The 22712-nt window shown below is 50.1% G+C and overlaps 1 protein-coding gene across 1 annotated transcript in view; it reads left to right on the forward strand.

The window, feature by feature from the left end:
* Positions 1-22712, forward strand: part of HELLS (helicase, lymphoid specific) — a 351006-nt gene that overhangs the window by 323560 nt on the left and 4734 nt on the right. The window contains exon 21 of the mRNA XM_030203455.1: positions 20182-20258. Within this exon, the coding sequence (XP_030059315.1) occupies positions 20182-20258 (77 nt within the window). The remainder of the gene's footprint in view (positions 1-20181; positions 20259-22712) is intronic.

The raw sequence follows: 22712 nt of genomic DNA on the forward strand, positions 1-22712 counted from the left end.
AGGGTGTGGAGACTCACTTAGAGAGCAGAAGCTGGGAGTAGCCCAAGGTAAATTTGTGTTGTTAGCAATGATGTTGCTTAAGAAATGTGTGTTAAAAACATGGGTGGATGCTGAACCTCCGCACCTAGATATGTGGAAAAACTGTATGATTGAGATGGCCAATTGGGTGCGTCTTACCCTCAAATTTGCTGTTTCATGGAGGAACCGCCAGTACAGAGATATTTGGGGGAGAGCACTAGATCTGCTTTCGCCGAAGGGCCCAGTAAATGGTGATCAAACAGGAAGCAGCATGGAATAATGCAATAGCAGCCTTTGGGGGAGGGGGGAAGGGAGGTGGAGGGAGAGGGATTAAATGATAAAAAGATATGAAGATCAGAATGAAAGAGAAATGGATATCTGTTCCTGTGTGTTTTTTTTGTTTTTTCATTACCCTTTTGTAAAGATGGTATCGCATTGAAATTGTAATGATAAAAATTATTTCAAAAAAAAAAAAAATGACACCTGTGATGTGGCATCTCGTGCTGTGGCCCAAGGTATAGTGATGCGCAGGCTCTCATGGCTGCGTGCCTCTGACCTGGACAACCGCACCCAGCAGAGGCTGGCTGATGTCCCTTGCCGGTGGGATAATATTTTTGGTGAGAAGGTCGAGCAGTTGGTGGACCAACTACACCAGTGGGAAACCGCCCTCGACAAACTCTCCCACCGGGCGCCTTCAGCATCCACCTCAGCTGGTGGACGTTTTTCCCGGGCCAGGCAGGCTGTGCCCTACGCCTACAACAAGCGTAGGTACACCCAGCCGGCCCGAAGGCCTCATCAGGCACAGGGACAGCCCCAGCGCGCTCGTTCCCGTCAACAGCGTGCACCTAAGCAGCCCCCTGCGCCTCCACAGCAAAAGCCGGGGACGGGCTTTTGACTGGATCCATGGGAACATAGCCGCCATCAAAGTGTCTGTACCGGACGATCTGCCAGTCGGGGGGAGGTTAAAATTTTTTCACCAAAGGTGGCCTCTTATAACCTCCGACCAGTGGGTTCTCCAAATAGTGCGGTGCGGATACGCCCTAAATTTGGCTTCCCCTCCTCCAAATTGTCCTCCGGGAGCTCAATCCTTCAGCTTCCAGCACAAGCAGGTACTTGCAGAGGAACTCTCCGCCCTTCTCAGCGCCAATGCGGTCGAGCCCGTGCCACCCGGGCAAGAAGGGCAGGGATTCTATTCCAGGTACTTCCTTGTGGAAAAGAAAACGGGGGATGCGCCCCATCCTAGACCTGAGAGGCCTGAACAAATATCTGGTCAAAGAGAAGTTCAGGATGCTTTCCTTGGGCACCCTTCTGCCAATGCTTCAGAAAAACGATTGGCTATGTTCCCTGGATTTAAAGGACGCATACACCCACATCCCGATACTGCCAGCTCAGAGACAGTATCTCAGATTCCGCCTGGGCGCACGGCACTTTCAGTATTGTGTGCTGCCCTTTGGGCCCGCCTCTGCCCCACGGGTGTTCACGAAGTGCCTCATGGTGGTTGCGGCGTATCTACGCAAGCTGGGAGTGCACGTGTTCCCATATCTCGACGATTGGCTGGTCAAGAACACCTCGGAGGCGGGAGCTCTCCGGTCCATGCAGTGCACTATTCACCTCCTGGAGCTGCTGGGGTTTGTGATCAATTACCCAAAGTCCCATCTCCAGCCAGTCCAATCTCTGGAATTCATAGGAGCTCTGCTGAATTCTCAGACGGCTCAGGCCTTTCTTCCCGAAGCGAGGGCCCACAACCTTCTGTCCCTTGCTTCCCAGACCAGAGCGTCTCAGCAGGTCACAGCTCGGCAGATGTTGAGACTCCTAGGTCATATGGCCTCCACAGTTCATGTGAGTCCCATGGCTCGTCTTCACATGAGATCTGCTCAATGGACCCTAGCTTCCCAGTGGTGCCAGGCCACCGGGAATCTAGAAGATGTCATCCGCCTCTCCATCAGTTGCCGCACTTCACTGCACTAGTGGACCATTCGGACCAATTTGACCCTGGGACGCCCATTCCAAATTCCACAGCCCACGAAAGTGCTAACGACGGATGCATCTCGCCTGGGGTGGGGAGCTCATGTCGATGGGCTTCACACCCAAGGACTGTGGTCCCTCCAGGAAAAGGATCTGCAGATCAACCTCCTGGAGCTCCGAGCGGTCTGGAACGCACTGAAGGCTTTCAGAGATCGGCTGTCCTGTCAAATTATCCAAATTCGGACAGACAATCAGGTTGCAATGTATTACATCAACAAGCAGGGGGGCACCGGATCTCGCCCCCTGTGTCAGGAAGCCGTCGGGATGTGGCGTTGGGCCTGCCAGTTCGGCATGCTTCTCCAAGCCACATACCTGGCAGGTGTAAACAACATTCTGGCCGACAGACTGAGCAGAGTCATGCAACCGCACGAGTGGTCGCTCCATTCCAGAGTGGTACGCAAGATCTTCCGAGAGTGGGGCACTCCCTCGATGGATCTTTTCGCCTCTCAGACCAACCACAAGCTGCCTCTGTTCTGTTCCAGACTACAGGCACACGGCAGACTAGCGTCGGATGCCTTTCTCCTCCATTGGGGGGAACGGCCTCCTGTATGCTTATCCTCCCATACCTTTGGTGGGGAAGACCTTACTGAAGCTCAAGCAAGACCACGGCACCATGATTCTGATAGCGCCCTTTTGGCCCCGCCAGATCTGGTTCCCTCTTCTTCTGGAGTTGTCCTCCGAAGAACCGTGGAGATTGGACTGTTTTCCGACTCTCATTTCGCAGAACGACGGAGCGCTTCTGCACCCTAACCTTCAGTCTCTGGCTCTCACGGCCTGGATGTTGAGGGCGTAGACTTCGCTGCGTTGGGTCTGTCTGAGGGTGTCTCCCGTGTCTTGCTTGCCTCTAGGAAGGATTCCACTAAAAAGAGTTACTTTTTCAAGTGGAGGAGGTTTGTCGTTTGGTGTGAGAGCAAGGCCCTAGAACCTCGTTCTTGTCCTGCACAGAACCTGCTTGAATACCTTCTGCACTTATCAGAGTCTGGCCTCAAGACTAACTCAGTAAGGAATCACCTTAGTGCGATTAGTGCTTACCATCTTCGTGTAGAGGGTAAAGCCATCTCTGGAGAGCCTTTAGTCGTTCGATTCATGAGAGGCTTGCTTTTGTCAAAGCCCTCTGTCAAGCCTCCTGCAGTGTCATGGGATCTCAACGTCGTCCTCACCAAGCTGATGAAACCTCCTTTTGAACCACTGAATTCATGCCATCTGAAGTACTTGACCTGGAAGGTCATTTTCTTGGTGGCAGTTACTTCAGCTCGTAGGGTCAGTGAGCTTCAAGCCCTGGTAGCTCATGCTCCGTATACCAAATTTCATCAGAACAGAGTAGTACTCCGCACTCACCCTAAGTTCCTGCCAAAGGTGGTGTCGGAGTTCCATCTTAACCAGTCAATTGTCTTGCCAACATTCTTTCCCAGACCGCATACCCGCCCTGCTGAGCGTCAGTTGCACACATTGGACTGCAAGCGAGCGTTGGCCTTCTATTTGGAGCGGACACAGCCCCACAGACAGTCCGCCCAATTGTTTGTTTCTTTCGACCCCAATAGGAAAGGGATCGCTGTCGGGAAACGCACCATCTCCAATTGGCTAGCAGATTGCATTTCCTTCACTTACGCCCAGGCTGGGCTGACTCTTGAGGGTCATGTCACGGCTCATAGTGTCAGAGCCATGGCAGCGTCGGTGGCTCACTTGAAGTCAGCCACTATTGAAGAGATTTGCAAGGCTGCGACGTGGTCATCTGTCCACACATTCACATCACATTACTGCCTGCAGCAGGATACCCGACGCGACAGTCAGTTCGGGCAGTTGGTGCTGCAGAATCTGTTTGGGGTTTAAATCCAACTCCACCCTCCAGGACCCGAATTTATTCTGGTCAGGCGGCACTCTCAGTTAGTTGTCCTTCGTAGGTCAATTTCTGTTATACCCTCGCCGTTGCAAGGTTCAATTGACCGGGGTTCTTGTTTTGAGTGAGCCTGAGAGCTAGGGATACCCCAGTCGTGAGAACAAGCAGCCTGCTTGTCCTCGGAGAAAGCGAATGATACATACCTGTAGCAGGTGTTCTCCGAGGACAGCAGGCTGATTGTTCTCACCTACCCTCCCTCCTCCCCTTTGGAGTTGTGTTTTTACTAATTTTTGCTTGTCATTCAACTGAGCGGGAACGGTCGCGCACGGGCGGGAAGACGGCCGCGCATGCGCGGTGGGCGTGCCCTGCGTGCGGGACCGCCCGCAAAGTTTTGTTCCGGTTGGTGGGGGCTGCCGTGGACGTCAACCCAGTCGTGAGAACAATCAGCCTGCTGTCCTCGGAGAACACCTGCTACAGGTATGTATCATTCGCTTTCTCCAAGGACAAGCAGGCTGCTTGTTCTCACTAATGGGTCGACGTCCACGGCGGCCCCCACCTTCGGAATTTTCCAGAGGAAAAACAGCAAACTTTAGAATCCTCCAGAACGTGCAGCCATCTTCCCGCCTCAGTTTCTTCTTTTCCGCGGTTGGAGAGTGGCTGCTTGCGGTCTTTCTCCGTTTGGCCCCTGAGGAAACCTTCACGTGTTGAGCTTTGCTCATTCTTTCTTTTCTTTTTTACCTAATCCTGTTTCCTTTAAAAAAATATAGAAGTCTCTTACGTTTTAGTTTTGCCCTTTATAAGTTTTTGTTTGCTTTCGTCGCGGCTCTCTTAGGCTGCGCTTACACGTTCTTCCTTTTGTGCCCTTTTTCTTGGCACAATCGAGAATTTTGATTTCGTCACTGCTATTTTTCTGTCCATGTCATCGAGGACTCCCAGCAGCTTCAAGAAGTGTTCTCGGTGCAGCCGGGCGATCTCAGGTACCGACCCCCATGTGTGGTGTCTTCAGTGCCTTGGGCCCGACCATTGCCCAGACACATGTAAGTTGTGTCTTAGCCTTAAAAAGTGGACACAAGCGTCGATACAAGCTCATCGGGACCGTCTGTTTGGAGCTTCGCCCGGTTCTTCGGCGTCAACATTGGTACCAGCACTGGAGATGGCATCGACATCAGGAGCGCAGGTAATGGCTGTCCGGAGACCATCACACGCTGGGAGTAGCGATCTATTGAGTGGGTCTCCACCTGCCTTGACGACTCCTGCTATGCAGGCCCACCGGGACCGACCACTTTCGGACCCGACCCCGAGGAGGCATGTGGATTCCACGTCCTCCTCATCGGTACCGAGGAGTGCTGATGACGTGCATCAAGCGAAGGCTAAGAAGCTCCGTCATCGCTCTCCTTCTACATATGGTACCGGGAGCTCTGGGGCGTCTAAGGATTCGGCACCCGTGAAGCGTCGATGCAGGGAGGACCACTCACCCTCCATTCAAGAGGTGTCGGTCATCGGACAGCCCGGTACTACCTCCTCACTCTTCGCAGGTTCTGCCTCCAACTCCTGCACCGGCCCCACAGCCTCTCCTGGCAGAGACTCTAGACGAGCGCATCCGAGCCATTCTCCCAGGTCTTCTGGAAGGGCTGCTGCATCAGTCTGTTCCGGTACCAGGGATGCTTGCGCCCTCGGTACCGTTGATGGAAGCGGCAGCTGGCTCTCCGCCTGGGGTGAGGTCTTCGACACCGGTGCCACTTGCGGCTTCGGCTGCCACCCAGGTCGACTCCCCGTCGACATCGTTGGAGGGAGCTTCATCGCCGCCGGCATGGGAGTCGACCTCTCAACGTCGTCATCGAGGAAGTCATTCCTCGGAGTCGAGACGGGCCCGGTTTCGGACTGCAGTCAAAGAACTCTTGTCCGATACCGAGGAGGATGCCTCGTGGGATGAAGAGGAGGATCCCAGGTATTTCTCATCTGAGGAGTCTTGTGGTCTTCCCTCTGATCCTACTCCTTCACCAGAAAGAAAGCTTTCTCCCCCAGAGAGCCTTTCTTTCTCTTCATTTGTGCGGGAAATGTCTGTGGCTATTCCCTTCCTAGGACTGAGATTTTCAAGGTCCTTGACTGTCCTTTGCCACCTAAGGAGTCATCCACTGTCCCTTTGCATAATGTCCTTAAGGAGACATTGCTTAGGAACTGGATGAAACCACTAACTAATCCCACCATTCCCAAAAAAGCTGAGTCCCAATATCGGATTCACGGAGAACCTGAGTTGATTAAGTCGCAGTTACCTCACGACTCTATGGTTGTGGATTCCGCTTTCAAGAGAGCCAGGAGTTCTAAAGATTTTGCCTCGGCGCCCCAGGGGACGAGAATCTAGAACCCTGGACTTTTTTGGGAGGAAGGCATATCAGTCCTCTATGCTCTTGTCCAAGATTCAATCATACCAGCTCTACACGAGCATCCACATGCGGAACAATGTGAAGCAACTGGCGGACTTGGTGGATAAGCTCCTTCCGGAGCATGCCAGGTCTTTTCAGGAGGTGGTCAGGCAGCTGAAAGCGTGTCGTAAATTCCTGTCCAGGGGTGCTTACGACTTTTGATGTTGCATCTAGATCCGCTGCTCAAGGTATAATGATGCGTGCCTCTGACCTGGACAATTGAGTCCAGCAGCGGCTTGCGGATGTTTCTTGCCGGGGGGGGGGGGGGGGATAATATTTTTGGCGAGAAAGTTGAGCAGGTGGTCGAACAGCCCTACCAGCGGGAAAACGCCCTCGACAAACTCTCCCACCGGGCACCTTCAGCATCTACCTCTTCAAGTAGACATTTTTTCAGGGGAAGGAGGAATGCTCCCTATGCTTACAATAAGCATAGGTACAATCCGCCTTCTCAACAGCTTTCTCAGGCTCAGCCCCAGCGTGCTCGTTCTCGTCAACAGCGTGCGCCTCAACAAGCCCCTGCAGCTCCCCAGCAAAAGCAAGGGACAGGCTTTTGACTGGCTCCAGTTGAACATAGCTGCTATAAAAGTGTCTGTGCCGGACGATCTGCAGGTCGGAGAGAGGCTAAAATTTTTTCACCAACGGTGGCCTCTCATAATCTCCGATCGGTGGGTTCTTCAAATAGTCCGACTAGGTTACTCCCTCAATTTGATTTCCACACCTCCAAATTACCCACCGGGAGCTCAGTCCTTCAGCTTTCAGCACAGGCAGGTACTTGCAGAGGAACTCTCCACCCTTCTCAGCGCCAATGCGGTCGAGCCCGTTCCACCCGGGCAAGAAGGGCTGGGATTCTATTCCAGGTACTTCCTTGTGCAAAAGAAGACGGGGGATGCGTCCCATCCTAGACCTAAGGGGCCTGAACAAATACCTGGTCCGAGAAAAGTTGAGGATGGTTTCCCTGGGCACCCTTCTTCCCATGATTCAGAAAAACGATTGGCTATGCTCTCTGGACTTAAAGGATGCTTATACACACATCCCGATACTTCCAGCTCACAGGAAGTATCTTCAATTCCGTCTGGGAACACAGCACTTCCAGTATTGTGTGCTACCCTTTACAGACTGCCTGGCAGTAGTTGCAGCGTCGCTACACAGACTGGGAGTGCATGTGTTCCCTTATCTCAACGATTGGCTGGTGAAGAACACCTCGGAGGCAAGAGCTGTACAGTCCATGCAGATGACTATTCAACTGCTACAGCTACTAGGGTTTGTTATAAATTACCTCGTCCCAACTTTTCCCTTTTCAAAGACTGGAATTTATTGGGGCTCTGCTGGATTCACAGACGGCTCGCGCCTATCTTCCCGAGGCGAGGGCAGACAATCTTATGTCCCTAGTTTCCTTGGCCAGAGTGTCTCAGCAGTTCACAGGTCGGCAGATGTTGAGACTTCTGGACCACATGGCCTCCACAGTTCATGTTATGCCCATGGCCCACCTTCACATGCGATCAGCTCAATGGACCCTAGCTTCCCAGTGGTATCAAGCTGCAGGGAATCTAGAGGATACGATCCAGCTGTCCACCGAATTTCCCAAGTCCCTTCAGTGGTGGACAATTCGATCTGATTTGACCTTGGGATGTCCCTTCCAAATTCCTCAGCCTCTAAAAGTGCTGACAACGGATGCATCTCTCCTGGGGTGGGGAGCGCATTTAGATGGGCTTCACACTCAAGGAGCTTGGTCCCTCCAGGAATCAGGTCTTCAGATCAATCTCCTGGAGTTGCGAGCGATCTGGAACGCTGTAAAGGCTTTCAGAGATCGGCTGTCCAATCATATTATTCAAATTCAGACAGACAATCAGGTTGCCATGTACTACATCAACAAGCAGGGGGGCACCGGATCTCACCTCCTGTGTCGGGAAGCCGTCCAGATGTGGCTTTGGGCTCGCCGTTTCGGAATGTATCTCCAAGCCACGTATCTGGCAGGCGTAAACAACTGTCTGGCCGACAGGTTGAGCAGGATCATGCAACCTCACGAGTGGTCACTCAACTCGCACATAGTGTGCAAGATCTTCCAAGAGTGGGGCACCCCCTTGGTGGATCTTTTTGCCACTCAGATCAATCACAAGGTCCCTCAGTTCTATTCCAGACTTCAGGCCCACGATAGACTAGCATCAGATGCTTTTCTCCTTCATTGGGGGAACGGCCTTCTGTATGCATATCCTCCCATACCTCTGGTGGGGAAGACTTTGCTGAAACTCAAGCAAGATCGCAGAACCATGATTCTGATTGCTCCCTTTTGGCCGTGTCAGATTTGGTTCCCTCTTCTTCTGGAGTTGTCTTCCGAAGAACCGTGGAGATTGGAATGTTTTCCAACACTCAGAACGAGGGGACGCTTCTGCATCCCAACCTCCAGTCTCTGGCTCTCACGGCCTGGATGTTGAGGGCGTAGACTTCGCCTCCTTGGGTCTTTCTGAGGGTGTCTCCCGAGTCTTGCTTGCTTTCAGGAAAGATTCTACGAAGAGTTGCTACTCTTTCAAATGGAGGAGGTTTGCCATCTGGTGTGACAGCAAGGCCCTAGATCCTCGCTGTTGTCCTACACAGACCCTACTTGAATACCTTCTATACTTGTCAGAGTCTGGTCTCAAGACCAACTCCATATGAGTTCATCTTAGTGCAATTAGTGCTTTTCATTATCGTGTAGAAGGTAAGCCTATCTCTGGACAGCCTTTAGTTGTTCACTTCATGAGAGGTTTGCTTTGTCAAACCTCCACCAGTGTCATGGGATCTCAATGTCGTTCTCACCCAGCTGATGAAGCCTACTTTGGAGCCACTGAATTTCTGCCATCTGAAGTATTTGACCTGGAAGGTCATTTTCTTGGTGGCTGTTACTTCAGCTCGTAGGGTCAGTGAGCTTCAAGCCTTGGTAGTGCATGCTCCTTACCTCAAGTTTCATCACAACAGAGTAGTCCTCCGCACTCACCCTAAGTTCTTGCCGAAGGTGGTGTCAGAGTTCCATCTGAACCAGTCTTGCCAACATTTTTCCCCGTCCTCATACCTGCCCTGCTGAACGTCAGTTGCATACATTGGACTGCAAGAGAGCATTGGCCTTCTATGTGGAGCGGACAAGCCCATTCAAGCAGTCCGCCCAAATGTTTGTTTCTTTTGATCCCAACAGAAGGGGAGTCCCTGTCGGGAAATGCACCATTTCCAGTTGGCTAGCAGATTGCATTTCCTTCACTTATGCCCAAGCTGGGCTGACTCTTGAGGGTCATGTCACGGCTCATAGTGTTAGAGCCATGGCAGTGTCGGTGGCTCACTTGAAGGCAGCCACTATAGACGAGATTTGCAAGGCTGCGACGTGGTCATCAGTCCACACATTCACATCTCATTACTGCTTTCAGCAGGATTCCCAACACGACAGTCGGTTTGGGCAGTCGGTGCTGCAGAATCTGTTCGGGGTTTAGAATCCAACTCTCTCCCCCCCCCCCCCCCCCCCCCAGGCCCATTTTTGTTCTGTTCCAGGCTACACTCTCAGTTAGCTGTTTTCTTCGTAGGTCAATCTTTGTTATGTCCTCACCGTTGCGAGGCCCAATTGACCTTCTTTGTTGTTTTGAGTGAGCCTGGGGTGCTAGGGATACCCCATGAGTGAGAACAAGCAGCCTGCTTGTCCTCGGAGAAAGCGAAGATACATACCTGTAGCAGGTATTCTCCGAGGTCAGCAGGCTGATTGTTCTCACAAACCCTCCCTCCTCCCCTTTGGAGTTGTTTTCTCCTCCTCCTTGCTTTTGATATAACTGAAGTGGGACTCTCGCGCAGCGGGCGGGAAGATGTCCGCGCGTCCCACGTTCTGGAGGATTCTAAAGTTTGCTGGTTTTCCTCTGGAAAATTCCGAAAGTGGGGGCCGCCGTGGACGTCGACCCATGAGTGAGAACAATCAGCCTGCTGTCCTCGGAGAATACCTGCTACAGGTAAGTATCTTCACTTTGCAGCCAAGCCACAAGATACCACCGAACTGCATCCTTCGAACGGAAAGGCTACGAACCCAAAATAATCTCCAAGATTATCAAAACACCCAGGGAAAATCTGCTACAGTACAAGGGGAAAAAAAGCCACAGACAGAATCCCCCCTTATAATGGCATACAACCCAGAGCTGGAAAAATTAAGAAAAATCATAAAAGATCTTCAGCCTCTACTCCAGGAGGATAAATTACCGAAATAGATATTTCCATCCCCTCCAGTGCTGGCTTTCCGACAGCCACCCAACTTAAAACACAAGCTAATCCGAAGTAAACTCCCAAAACAGACTCAAAAAGAAGAGAATGGCACACATCCTTGCAATATATCCAGCTGCAAGCTATGCCAAAACATTTCACAGGACCCCACAGTCATTCATAAAGGAAAAATATTCAACATAAAGGAATCAGATGTCTCGCAAGGCTGCCGCTTGACGTCTCGGCAGCCATTTTCAGGAAACGGCGGCGGTACGAGGTCATTGGCAGGGGGCAGGTAAGAGTAGGGTTCTTTACTGCCCCCAAAGAGGCCACTAGACCACCAGGGCTACAAGGTAGGCCAGGGAGGGTCGGGAGAGAAAGGGGCAAGCTGCTTATGGAAGGAAGGGAGAGGAGAGAGGGACATGCCATACGGGAAGGGAAAAGGGGGAAATGTAGCACATGGATAGGGAATGGAGAGTAGACAGGGACATGCTGCTCAGGGATTTTTTTCTTTTGTTTTGAAATGTACATCTGCGATAAAACAGGAGCTTAGCCTAGAATGGGTGGCAGAGCCGGTGGTTGGGAGGCGGGGCTAGTGCTGGGCAGACTTATACGGTCTGTGCCGGAGCCGGTGGTGGGAGGCGGGGCTGGTGATTGGGAGGCAGGGATAGTACTGGGCGGACTTATACGGTCTGTGCCCTGAAAAAGACAGGTACAAATCAAGGTAAGGTATACACAAAAACTAGCACATATGAGTTTATCTTGTTGGGCAGACTGGATGGACCATGCAGGTCTTTTTCTGCCGTCATCTACTATGTTACTATAAAGGAATCCTTTACATGCTCATCTTCCAATGTGGTATACATCATTCAGTGTAAAAAATGTAACGAAGGATGCTATATCGGAGAAACAATCCAGATGCTAAAGACAAGATTTAATTTACATAGACATCGCATGAAAAATTCCAGTGCCAGATAGGATTCCACCCCTGTGGGGCAACACTGTACCAGTGATTTCATAGTAAGAATCCTGAAAGGTAACTTTAAAACAATACAGGAACGTAAGACCTTTGAAGTCAGAATGATTGAATATTTTGACACCCACCAGACAGGACTTAACAAAAATCTGGGCTTTCTAGCCCATTATAAACCATAAAGTTGTATTGCTCTGTTTGTCACCCTTCTTTCACCTATCCATCCCCATCCTGTTAGACTATCACTGAAATGCTTTGATGTTCCCATGCATATCTCCTGGTCTCTCATCCACCCCAACCTGTTAGACTGTCACTGAAATGCTTTGATGTTTCACTTATATATACTGTTATCTACCAACACTTGCTTATTTCCGATCTGACGAAGAAGGGAAACCTTCGAAAGCTAATCAAGAAATGTATTTAGTTATGTCTAGTAAAAAAAGGTATCATCTTATTTTCTTTTCCATGTTTTATTTTGTTTCTATTGATAAATAAGAGCCTAATTTTGACTTCCAGAACCTCTCTCCCACATTTTCCTATGTCATTGGTACCCACATGTACCAAGACAGCCGGTTCCTCCCCAGCATTATCTAAAAATCCTATCCAGGTGATGCGTGAGGTCCGCCACATTTGCACCAGGCAATCCTTACATCCTCCAGCCGCCCAGCTATCTATATGCCTAATGATCGAATTACCAACTACAACAGCTGTCCTAACCCTTTCCTCCTGGGCAGAACTTGGAGACATATCCTTGGTGTGAGAGGATAGTACATCCCCTGATGGACAGGTCCTGGCTACAGGAGTACTTTCTACTTCACCAGGGTGATGCTCTCTTTCTAGGAGACCTCCCTCCTCCAAGGCAGCACAGGGGCTACCAGATTGGAGGTGGGACTTCTCTACAACATCCCTCTCTGTCTCCCTCAGCTCCATCAAGTCTGCTACTCTAGCCTCAAGAGAACGAAGGAGCTCTTTGCATCGGCCACACACATATAACCGCTCACTTATCAATATATGATATCTAGCAGCTACCAGTGGAATGAGACACATAAACGACTGGTATAGAGGTACAGAACACTTTTCTCTTACATCAGTAGAAACATCTATGTTCCCAGAAATTTGTTTGTCATATTTTACATGCATCTAGATGTATGCCTTCCATGACTCAATTCCCAATCCTTAAAGCGGGTAGAGAGGTATGGAGATGGATGTGTAGGAGAGCGTATTTTTCAGCAAAAGTCACCCCATATATATCTATACAGGATAACCCAGAATTCCCCCCAGGGCAGGGTACAAGTGTGTTCACTTCATGGGCTCAAAAAGGTATTCACTATTTAAATCATGTTATTGATGATGAGGGACATATGAAATCTTTTGAGGCCTTAGAAACTGAATATAATATTCCCAATAGACATAACTTTGCATATTTACAGTTACGACACTATATTTCTTCACTCGCATGGACAGATCTCACTGAAGATGTAGTGGAGATCTTGGTGGAAGCCTATACACTTGGCACAGCAATGGGTACCATTGGTTTTCCACCATCAGCATTTGAAAGACACTACACCTAATATAGATTATGCTGGACTGACAGTGCGCTGGTCAGTAACATAGTAGATGACGGTAGAAAAAGACCTGCACCAGTCTGCCCAACAAGATAAACTCACATGTGCTGCTTTTTGTGTATACCTTACCTTTATTTGTCCTCATACGTCTTGTAACGCAAATCCCATACTATTCTTGAGCTTTTCTTTGCACCGCTTCAATTCTTTTTACATCCTTAGCAAGATAAGGCCTCCAAAACTGAACACAATACTCCAGGTGGGGCCTCACCAACGACTTATATAGGGGCATTAAAACCTCTTTTCTTCTGCTGGTCAGACCTCTCTCTATACAGCCTAGCAACCTTCTAGCTACGGCCACCGCCTTGGCACACTGTTTCGTCGCTTTCAGATCCTCAGGTACTATCACCCCAAGATCCCTCTCCCCGTCCGTACATATTCCTTGCAGGAAGCACTCTTGGAGTGTTACATGCTTGATAATCACAAGAAGGTGTTATTCATGGACCAGTGTGAAATGCTCTATAAATTTGCTTCCATATCATCATGCTGATCAATCCATAGACTGGTGGGTTGTGTCCCATCTACCAGCAGGTGGAGATAGAGAGCAAGCTTTTGCCTCCCTATATGTGGTCATGTGCTGCCGGAAACTCCCCAGTATGTTCTCTATCTCAGCAGGTGGTGGTCACACACAGCAGCAGCTCTGGCTAGGTCTCCAAGCCTAATTTTTAGGTTTTGTTGAGTACTGGGGTTGAGGGCTCTTCTTGAGCAAGTGCAACCTGGTTGCGCCAGGTCCCTCCTTTTCTCCCCCCTCCCGCTGGCTCCGTTAAAAAAAAAAAAATTTTTTTGAACGTCCTTAGGGCGTTTATTTCGACGTTTATTTAAACGTTTATTGCAGCTACTCACTGGGACACCAGGTCGTTACAGCTCGGAGCGAGAAGCAGGTAATTTTACTTTTTATAGCGGGCAGGGGGTTCCCCGATCAATCTCCACGTGGCCTATGGCGTCGGAGGGCGAGGACGCGAAGAATCGCTCCCCGGACCGCGTGTGCACTTCTAGCGGGGATGCGGGGGTTTTAAAGTCTGATTCGCCCTTGTTGGGTGTCAGTTCGGAGGCCGGTCAGTGTCCCGGGTCTTCCTCCGGTTGTGGCGGTTTTTCCCGCCATAAAACGCCCATCCCCCGCTGCTCGCCTCGCCATCTTGGCCGCCACTCTGCTCGGACGGCTTCTTCTTGGGCCACCCTTGAGCTGGGAGAAGTTAATGCCATGGCCGCCCTTGATTTGGACGACGGCAAAAAAGCGGCTAAAGTTAAGCGCACTTTCTTCCGCGCGGCTCCTTCGCGGAGTGTCACGTCGGACGCCATCTTGGATGCACAGCATGTTTCTACCCCCGCTCTTGCGAGCGCCGGTTGAGGGTGCGTCTAGGGCTGTGGCCCAGGCTGCTGAAGTGCACAGTCTGGGGGGTTTCTCCCCCGAGTTTATTTTGCTGCTGCATCAGGCCTTCCTTATGCAAAACGCTGCCCCTTCTCCCTTGTCCGATAAAGGGGTTGAGGCCCCCGGAAGTAAACGCCCTCGGGTGGATTCCCAGGCCTTAGAGGACTCTGTTTCCTCTGATGTAGATGAAGGCAGCGTATCTGAGTTCTCCCAACGGTCCTTTGGGGATTCCTTGGAGGAGACGGATTCCCGCTCGGATGGAGCGGATGACCCCTCTGCAGCGCGGATCTTTCGCTCAGAGGATTTGCCCAACCTGTTAGTGCAGGCCATGAGCATTTTGAAGATTTCCTCTCCGGAGGATGTCTCTCCCTCAGCCCCTGTTGGCTCCGCCATTATGCTGGGGATGAAGCGCCCGCCTAGAACCTTCCACGTGCATGATGCCATGCACACCTTAATTTCGGCTCAATGGGATGTCCCGGAAGCGAGCCTCAAAGTGGCTAGGGCTATGTCCCGCCTCTATCCTTGCCTGAAAGTGAACGGGAGGCCCTTTCTTTGGCCTACCGTGGATTCTTTAATCACTGCTGTGACTAAGAAAACGGCGTTGCCGGTGGAAGGTGGCACGGCCCTAAAGGACGCCCAAGACAGAAGATTGGAGGCGGCCTAAGGTCGTCCTTCGAGGCGCTGCCTTAAGTTTGCAGGCCTCAGTTTGCGGCTCCTATGTGGCCAGGGCCTGCCTGACGATTGTGCAGCGGGCTTCCCCCTCGGATCCTTCCTTGAGGGCTGATTGGCCGGCCCTGGAATCGGGCTTGGCTTATTTGGCAGACTTACTGTATGATGTCTTGAGAGCCTCGGCTAAAGGTATGGCTCAGACAGTCTCTGCGCAGCGGTGGCTTTGGCTGAAACATTGGTCTGCGGACCACGCCTCTAAGTCCCGCCTGGCTAAGTTGCCTTTTAAAGGCAAGCTGCTCTTTGGGGTCGAGCTGGACAAAATTGTGACCGATCTCGGCACGTCTAAGGGCAAGAGGTTACCAGAGGTCAGGGCTCGGGCCAGTGCTCGCCCGGTATCTCCAGAGGACGGTTTCAGGAAGCCCGTCGGTACCGCCCCCGGGCAAGTCGGGATCCTCTGCCCCCTCTTCCTTCAAGAGGACTTCTCCCCCAAGCAGCATTCCTTTCACAGAGACCGCCGTCCCGGAGGTGCGCCCTCCGGTCCTCCCCCCAGGGTCTTGTACCCAATGACGGGGTCCTGGTCCATGGCCCAGTGCAGATTGGAGGACGCCTGTCCTCGTTTCTGGGCAAGTGGACCAGGGTAACTTCAGACGCTTGGGTGCTGGAGGTCATCAGAGACGGCTACAAGCTAGAGTTCTGCGACCTTAAGAGACGGGTTTGTACTCTCTCCCTGCAAGTCTCCGGTCAAAGCTGTGGCAGTGCAGCAGACCTGGACAATCTGATCTGCCTGGTGCGGTCGTTCCGGTGCCAGAAAATCAGCTTGGCAAGGGACGTTACTCCATTTACTTTGTGGTACCAAAGAAAGGAGGGTTCTGTACGGCATATATCCTCGACCTCAAAGGGGTCAATCGGGCCTTGAAAGTGCGGGCACTTTCGCATGGAGACTCTCCGCTCTGTTATAGCAGCAGTGAAGGCAGGGGAGTTCCTGGCATCCTTGGACATAAAGGAAGCGTACTTGCATATTCCCATCTGGCCTCCTCATCAACGCTTTCCTGCGTTTTGCAGTCCTGGGCCGACACTTCCAGTTCAGAGCCCTCCCGTTCGGGTTGGCTACTGCTCCGCGGACTCTTCTCCAAAGTAATGGTGGTCATCGCGGCATTCCTGCGAAAGGAAGGAGTACAAGTCCATCCTTATCTGGACGACTGGTTGATCCGAGCCCCCTCTTATGCAGAGTGCGGCAAAGCTGTGGACCGGGTGGTTGCTCTTTTGAGCGCCCTGGGGTGGATCATCAACTGGGAGAAAAGCCAGCTGCGCCCGACTCAGTCCCTGGAGTATCTGGGAGTTCGATTCGACACCCAAGTGGGCAGAGTGTCCTGCCGGACAATCGGATTGTCAAACTTCAGGCTTCAGGTGGACCAGTTCTAGTAGCCTCTCCTCTTCGGGCTTGGGACTATGTGCAGCTGTTGGGCTCTATGACGGCCACGATGGAAGTAGTGCCCTGGCAGGGCTCATATGAGACCACTACAACTCTCTCTGCTGCAGCGCTGGACTCCGGTGTCGGAGGTTATGCTGTGCGCCTTCCCTTGGACCCAGCAGTGCGCAAGGCGCTGAGCTGGTGGCTGAAGACAGACAAGTTGTCTGCAGGGTATTGCCTCTTGTGACCCCGGAGTGGATTGTCGTCACGACGGATGCCTCTTTGACGGGCTGGGGAGCCCACTGCTTGGGAAGGACAGCGCAGGGGCTCTGGTCTCCTGCAGAGGCAAGTGTCTATCAACCTCCTGGAACTCAGAGGCCATTCGGTTGGCGCTTTGGAGTTCCTCCCGGTACTGGCATTGAAGCCAGTACGGGTCCTGTCGGACAATGCCACGGCTGTGGCCTATGTCAACCACCAGGGAGGTACCAAGAGCGCCCCTCTAGCCAAGGAAGCCATGAATCTATGCCAGTGGGCGGAAGCGAACCTGGAACAGCTGTCAGCGGCCCACATTGCCGGAGTCATGAATGTCAAGGCGGACTTTCTCAGTCGCCGTACCTTGGATCCCGGAGAGTGGCAGTTATCGGCTCAGGCGTTCTTGGACATCACGAAGCGCTGGGGCCAGCCGAGCCTAGATCTGATGGCGTCATCGGCCAATTGCCAAGTGCCGCGCTTTTTCAGCAGAGGACGGGACCCTCGATCTCTGGGTGTAGATGCTCTTCTCCAACAGTGGCCGACACAGGAGCTTCTCTGTGTTCCCGCCCTGGCCCATGTTGGACAGGGTACTAGACCGGGTGGCAAAGCATCCGGGCCGATTAATCCTGGTGGGTCCGGACTGGCCCAGACGTCCCTGGTATGCGGACTTGATAAGGCTATCAGTGAACGACCCTCTGCGGCTGCCAGTGGAGCAGGGCCTGTTGCATCAGGGTCCCGTGGTGATGGAGGATCCCTCCCCCTTTGGTCTTACGGCCTGGCTATTGAGCGGCAGCGTCTGAGGAAGAAGGGCTTCTCAGACAAGGTCATCGCCACTATGCTGAGAGCGAGGAAGCGCTCTACTTCTACTGCTTACGCCAGGGTTTGGCGTACCTTTGCAGCGTGGTGTGAAGCAGGCTCACTTTCTCCCTTCACTGCTCCAATTTCTTCAGTGCTGGCGTTCCTGCAAGAAGGTCTGGAGAAGGGCCTGTCGCTCAGTTCCCTTAAAGTCCAGGTGGCGGCTTTGGCTTGCTTCAGGGGCCGCCTGAAGGGTGCTTCCCTGGCTTCGCAGCCAGATGTGGTACGTTTTCTCAAGGGAGTTAATTACCTGCGCCCTCCTCTGCACTCAGTGGTGCCTGCGTGGAATCTCAACCTGGTGCTAAGAGCCTTGCAGAAGCCGCCTTTTGAACCCTTGTCGAGGGCATCTCTGAAAGACCTGACGTTGAAAGCAGTCTTTTTGGTGGCTATCACTTCAGCCAGAAGAGTTTCCGAGCTCCAGGCACTCTCATGTCGAGAGCCTTTTCTGCAGTTCACGGAGGCAGGAGTGACTATTCGCACAGTGCCTTCCTTCCTGCCCAAGATTGTTTCTCGCTTCCATGTGAATCAGCAGCTCTGTCTCCCTTCCTTTCGTAGGGAGGACTACCCAGAGGAATACTCTGCTCTCAAATATCTGGATGTGAGACGAGTCATCATAAGATACTTGGAAGTGACCAATGATTTCCGGAAATCGGATCATCTGTTTGTCCTGTTTGCAGGTAAGGGTCTGCAGGCTGCTAAGCCTACAGTGGCAAGATGGGTCAAGGAAGCCATTGCAGCGGCTTATGTGACCGCGGGGAAGGTGCCGCCTATTCAGCTGAAGGCTCACTCCACTAGAGCTCAGGCGGCCTCGATGGCAGAGGCCGGGTCCATCTCCTTGGAAGAGATATGCAAGGCGGCAACTTGGGCATCGGCCCATACCTTCTCCAAGCATTACTGCTTGACTGTTTCTGCTCGGGCGGAGGCCCGGTTTGGAGCTTCAGTGTTGCGGTCAGGGATTTCAATGTCCCGCCCTGGGTGAGTACTGCTTCGGTACATCCCACCAGTCTATGGATTGATCAGCATGATATGGAAGGTAAAATTATGTATCATACCTGATAATTTTCTTTCCATTAATCATAGCTGATCAATCCATAGCCCCTCCCAGATATCTGTACTGTTTATATTCTGGTTGCATTTCAGGTTCAGGTTTAGTCTTCAGTTCCTGTTCAGGAGGACTTCGTGTTCAAGTTTTTTCAATTGGATTCTTCAAGAGTTGAGACGAGTTTGTGTTACAGTGAGCTGCTGCATTCCTCTCCCCTCCGTTTTACGGGGCTGGATTGAGACATAAATTCTGCCTGCGCTTCCTCCCGCTTCGTGCGGCTGTAGGGCAGCTTTGTACCCCTCCCGCTTTGGCGGTGTTAGGGTCAGTCAGCTCCTCCCGTGATTGCGGTTGCAGGATAAGCCAGATCCCCCCGCATCGGCGGGGTGGTGTCCCTCCCCCGCTCCGCGGGGATGAGCTGGACGGATTCCCCTCCCCCACTTGTGTGGGGATGAGCTGGGTTAATTCCCCTCCCCCGTTTCAGCGGTGGTGAGCTGGGCAGAGTGTCCCTTTGTGGGTGTAATTCTCTAAGTGCTGAGTCCTGCGGATGGAGCTTTGATATCGACATACTGAGGAGTTTCCGGCAGCACATGACCACATATAGGGAGGCAAAAGCTTTGCTCTCTATCTCCACCTGCTGGTAGATGGACACAACCCACCAGTCTATGGATTGATCAGCTATAATTAATGGATAGAAAATTATCAGGTATGATACATAATTTTACCATTGCGACTACATGTATCGCCACACAGGACATTTTGGGTGACCATTATGCCTACGTGTGCGTGTATGAAATGTGGATCCAGCAGAGCAACACTTGGCCACATGTTCTGGCATTGTCCTATTGTACAGGATTTCTGGAAATTGATGCTACAGGTGATTCAGACTTACTGGAACTGTACAATTCAACAGATTCCTCTTATTCTTTTTGGGAAATATAGCTATACAACACAAGCTCCAGCTGTTTTTAAACAATTTGCATACAAAGCAGTGCTGTTTGGTGTGAAGACTATACTGCAATGCTGACTGGAGTCCATTGGACCAACTCTTCAGAAGTGGTGCTCTGTGCTTTTGTACCAGATGTGCCTTGAGAGACGTGTTTCCAATTTAGACAGTGCACTGGAATTTCAATTCCAGACTACTTGGGAGCCTGTTTGGTTGACTCTGTCCTCTAGAGCCCATGGTAGTATATTGAATTTATGATTTGATTATGTCAGTAAGATTAGAAATAATTTGGGAGGAGCCAAGGGAGGGGGGAGTTGTTGGGAATGGGGAGGAAGGATAGTTGGATAACATTTGTGGTATTGGTTATAATATTTGCTATATTAAGGACTCTGTCTTGAAACTTGTTTTTTTATTTATATGCAATAAAAATATTTAAACATATATATATGATTTTGAAAACTGCTTTGGAGGCACTATAGAAATTTTAAAATGAAACTTTATGTAATTTTAACCCAGAGTTCATACTCCTGTTTGTACAGGGAAGTGGCGGGATCAACAGGCAAAGTGATCACTGACAAAGATTTGGAGTTGCTGTTGGACAGAAGCGATCTGTTTGGTAAGTAAAATACAGGACTGCATCTTTCCATGTTGAATTTTGTAGAAGTAGATCCTCTGCATACAGTATATAGCTGTATTGCTGATGAGTTTGAACTTTGAAAAGCAGATTGATTTTTCTGCTACTGGTTTATGTGCAAGTTTTAATGACCTGATGGGAAATGCATGGAAGTCTTATTATGATTTGAGATGGGTTGGTTTACCCACAAAAGGCTTTAGGTGTAATTGTATATTTTTTTATTGCACCATTATGTCAGTGATGTTGGTGACGCTGTATCCATTGAAGCAAAAGGCCAATAATAGAACAGATATCAGAGTCCCTTTCACTATATCATCCATCATATCCCATAAAATCTGCTACGGAATAGCTTCCCATGTCTGAGAATACATCCAACTCAAATGAGACAGCAGTGCTTACTAAAAGGCAAGGATCTTGGGACAATCTCATATACAATGTTTATATGTTGCCTCCACCACACCACATTTAAGATACTTCCTATTTGACTGAAGTCAGATTTTCCTTGTTGGTGGAGCGTGTATATATATCCAAAGTAGGAATTTATAATAAAGTTCCTGAAGCTGTATACTTTCTGCCAAGCCCGAACCATCACATAAGCTACGCAGAATTGTATCTATAGAGTAAGTCCCAAAATCCAGAGTCCAATTGTCTAATAGGTATCTTTTTGTTTGGTTGGGTTTTTGGGGTCTTTTTTAAACATCACTGGATTTGTGTGGATTGAAAAGCATATATAGACTTTTGCTGTTGGATTCTCTATTGAAAGTTTTTCATAGATTGTCTTCTTGCTACTGTTGCTTTTGACAAATTTTAGCTTCTACAGTACTCAAGTTTAATTTACTGCCTCACCCCCTTTATTCTTGATGCTGCTATGGAAGTTTACCATAGTGCCCAAGAGGGAAGATTTTCATTATCTAATAATCATAATAATCCAAGTGTCCGGCAAAGACAAAATTGTATTTTGAGGTGATGGAAGAATTAACATTTTCAATATTTTATCATTTTTATTACTACTAAATATGTACCGTTTCTTTCACTGTCTCTCAGTGTAAATACTTTGGGGGGGGGGGGTTGGTGGTGGTGTTTTGGGTTTTGGGGGGGGGTTGTGGGGGTTTTTTTTGTTTGTTTTTTTAGTGCTGAGCAGCAGATTACTGCAGTGATTTTTATTTGAAATATCTTTATTGCCTTCATCCACAAATAATAGAACCACAGTTAATGCTCTCGCTACAGCAAAGACAAAAAAAAAAACAGTAATAATGGCAACAATGCTTTTTCTGTTTTCACTCCCCTACTATCCCCAGATTCCCTGCACAGACCCCCCCCCCCCCAATACTGCGCCAAGCTCCCAAGCACTACTTCTAAATAAATATGGTCTTAGGTATCCTAAATCTATATTTCCATGATTAACATAGAAGCTTTTGATGTACCAGGATGTTCAATAATGCGGTGCACACCCTGATAGTTAACGTACTAAAGTAAGGGTCCCATACTTTAACAATCAGCTTCTTTGCTTTGTGGCCCCTAGTATCAACAGATATCTGTTGTATTTTCAATAATTTATGCATCTGATTATGCCAAAGTTTTAAAGCTGGTGGGTCAGGATGCAACGCTTAGCAATAAAACGTGCTTTGCAAAGAAAAGGTGGTTGAAACACCAGTCCCCTCTATAATATCTCATTCATCTACCCAATCCCTTCAGTCCACTAGGGTTATTTCAATAGATGTGTCCAAATGGTCTTCATTCCAGGTCCAGTCATTTAACTTCCCTTTCCAAAGTCATCAATTCCATGAAAAAAAAACTACCTGCCCACTGAATCCTATTCTCCCCCCCCCACCCCCCCCCCCCCCCCCCCTCGTCCTGGCTTACCTTTACCAACCTAGCCCTATATCCTTTTGTCCTTTCCCAAGTCATCCTCAGTCACCACATGTTCTATTCTTGCTCAATGGAAGGCAGCTGTGGTACGCCCTGTTCTGAAGAAGTCATCCATTGGTCCATCCATTCCAGCCCTTTATCAGCTTGTCTTGAATCTGTTTCCTGTCTTGTTGAGAAAAATATTTTGTTCAGTTTACCCAATTCACAGATAGCATTTTGGCTTTTCATCCATGGCAATCTGGTTTTAGACCCTCCTGTAGTACAGAAACTGAACTTATAGCAGTTCTTAGTGAGGTTCATACTAAATTAGACAAAGGTTACATAGCTCTTGCAGTATCTCTGGATCTTTCGGTGGCCTTTGATGTCATTGACCACTTACTCTTGCTGGATCACTTCTTTGGGTTTCTTGGACACTGTTCTTTGTTGGTTCCAGTCTTTTCTCACTGGTTGCTCCTGTACAGTTGTTGTGTCTACTGAATAATCATGCCCTAAACCTCTTTTATTTGGGGTACCTCAAGGATCTATCTTCTCTCCTGCCCTGTTCAGTCTCATTGTTTGTCCTTTGGC

This window comes from Microcaecilia unicolor, chromosome 5 (genome assembly GCF_901765095.1).
Source record: "Microcaecilia unicolor chromosome 5, aMicUni1.1, whole genome shotgun sequence".
In the NCBI taxonomy this organism is placed as follows: Eukaryota; Metazoa; Chordata; class Amphibia; order Gymnophiona; family Siphonopidae; genus Microcaecilia; species Microcaecilia unicolor.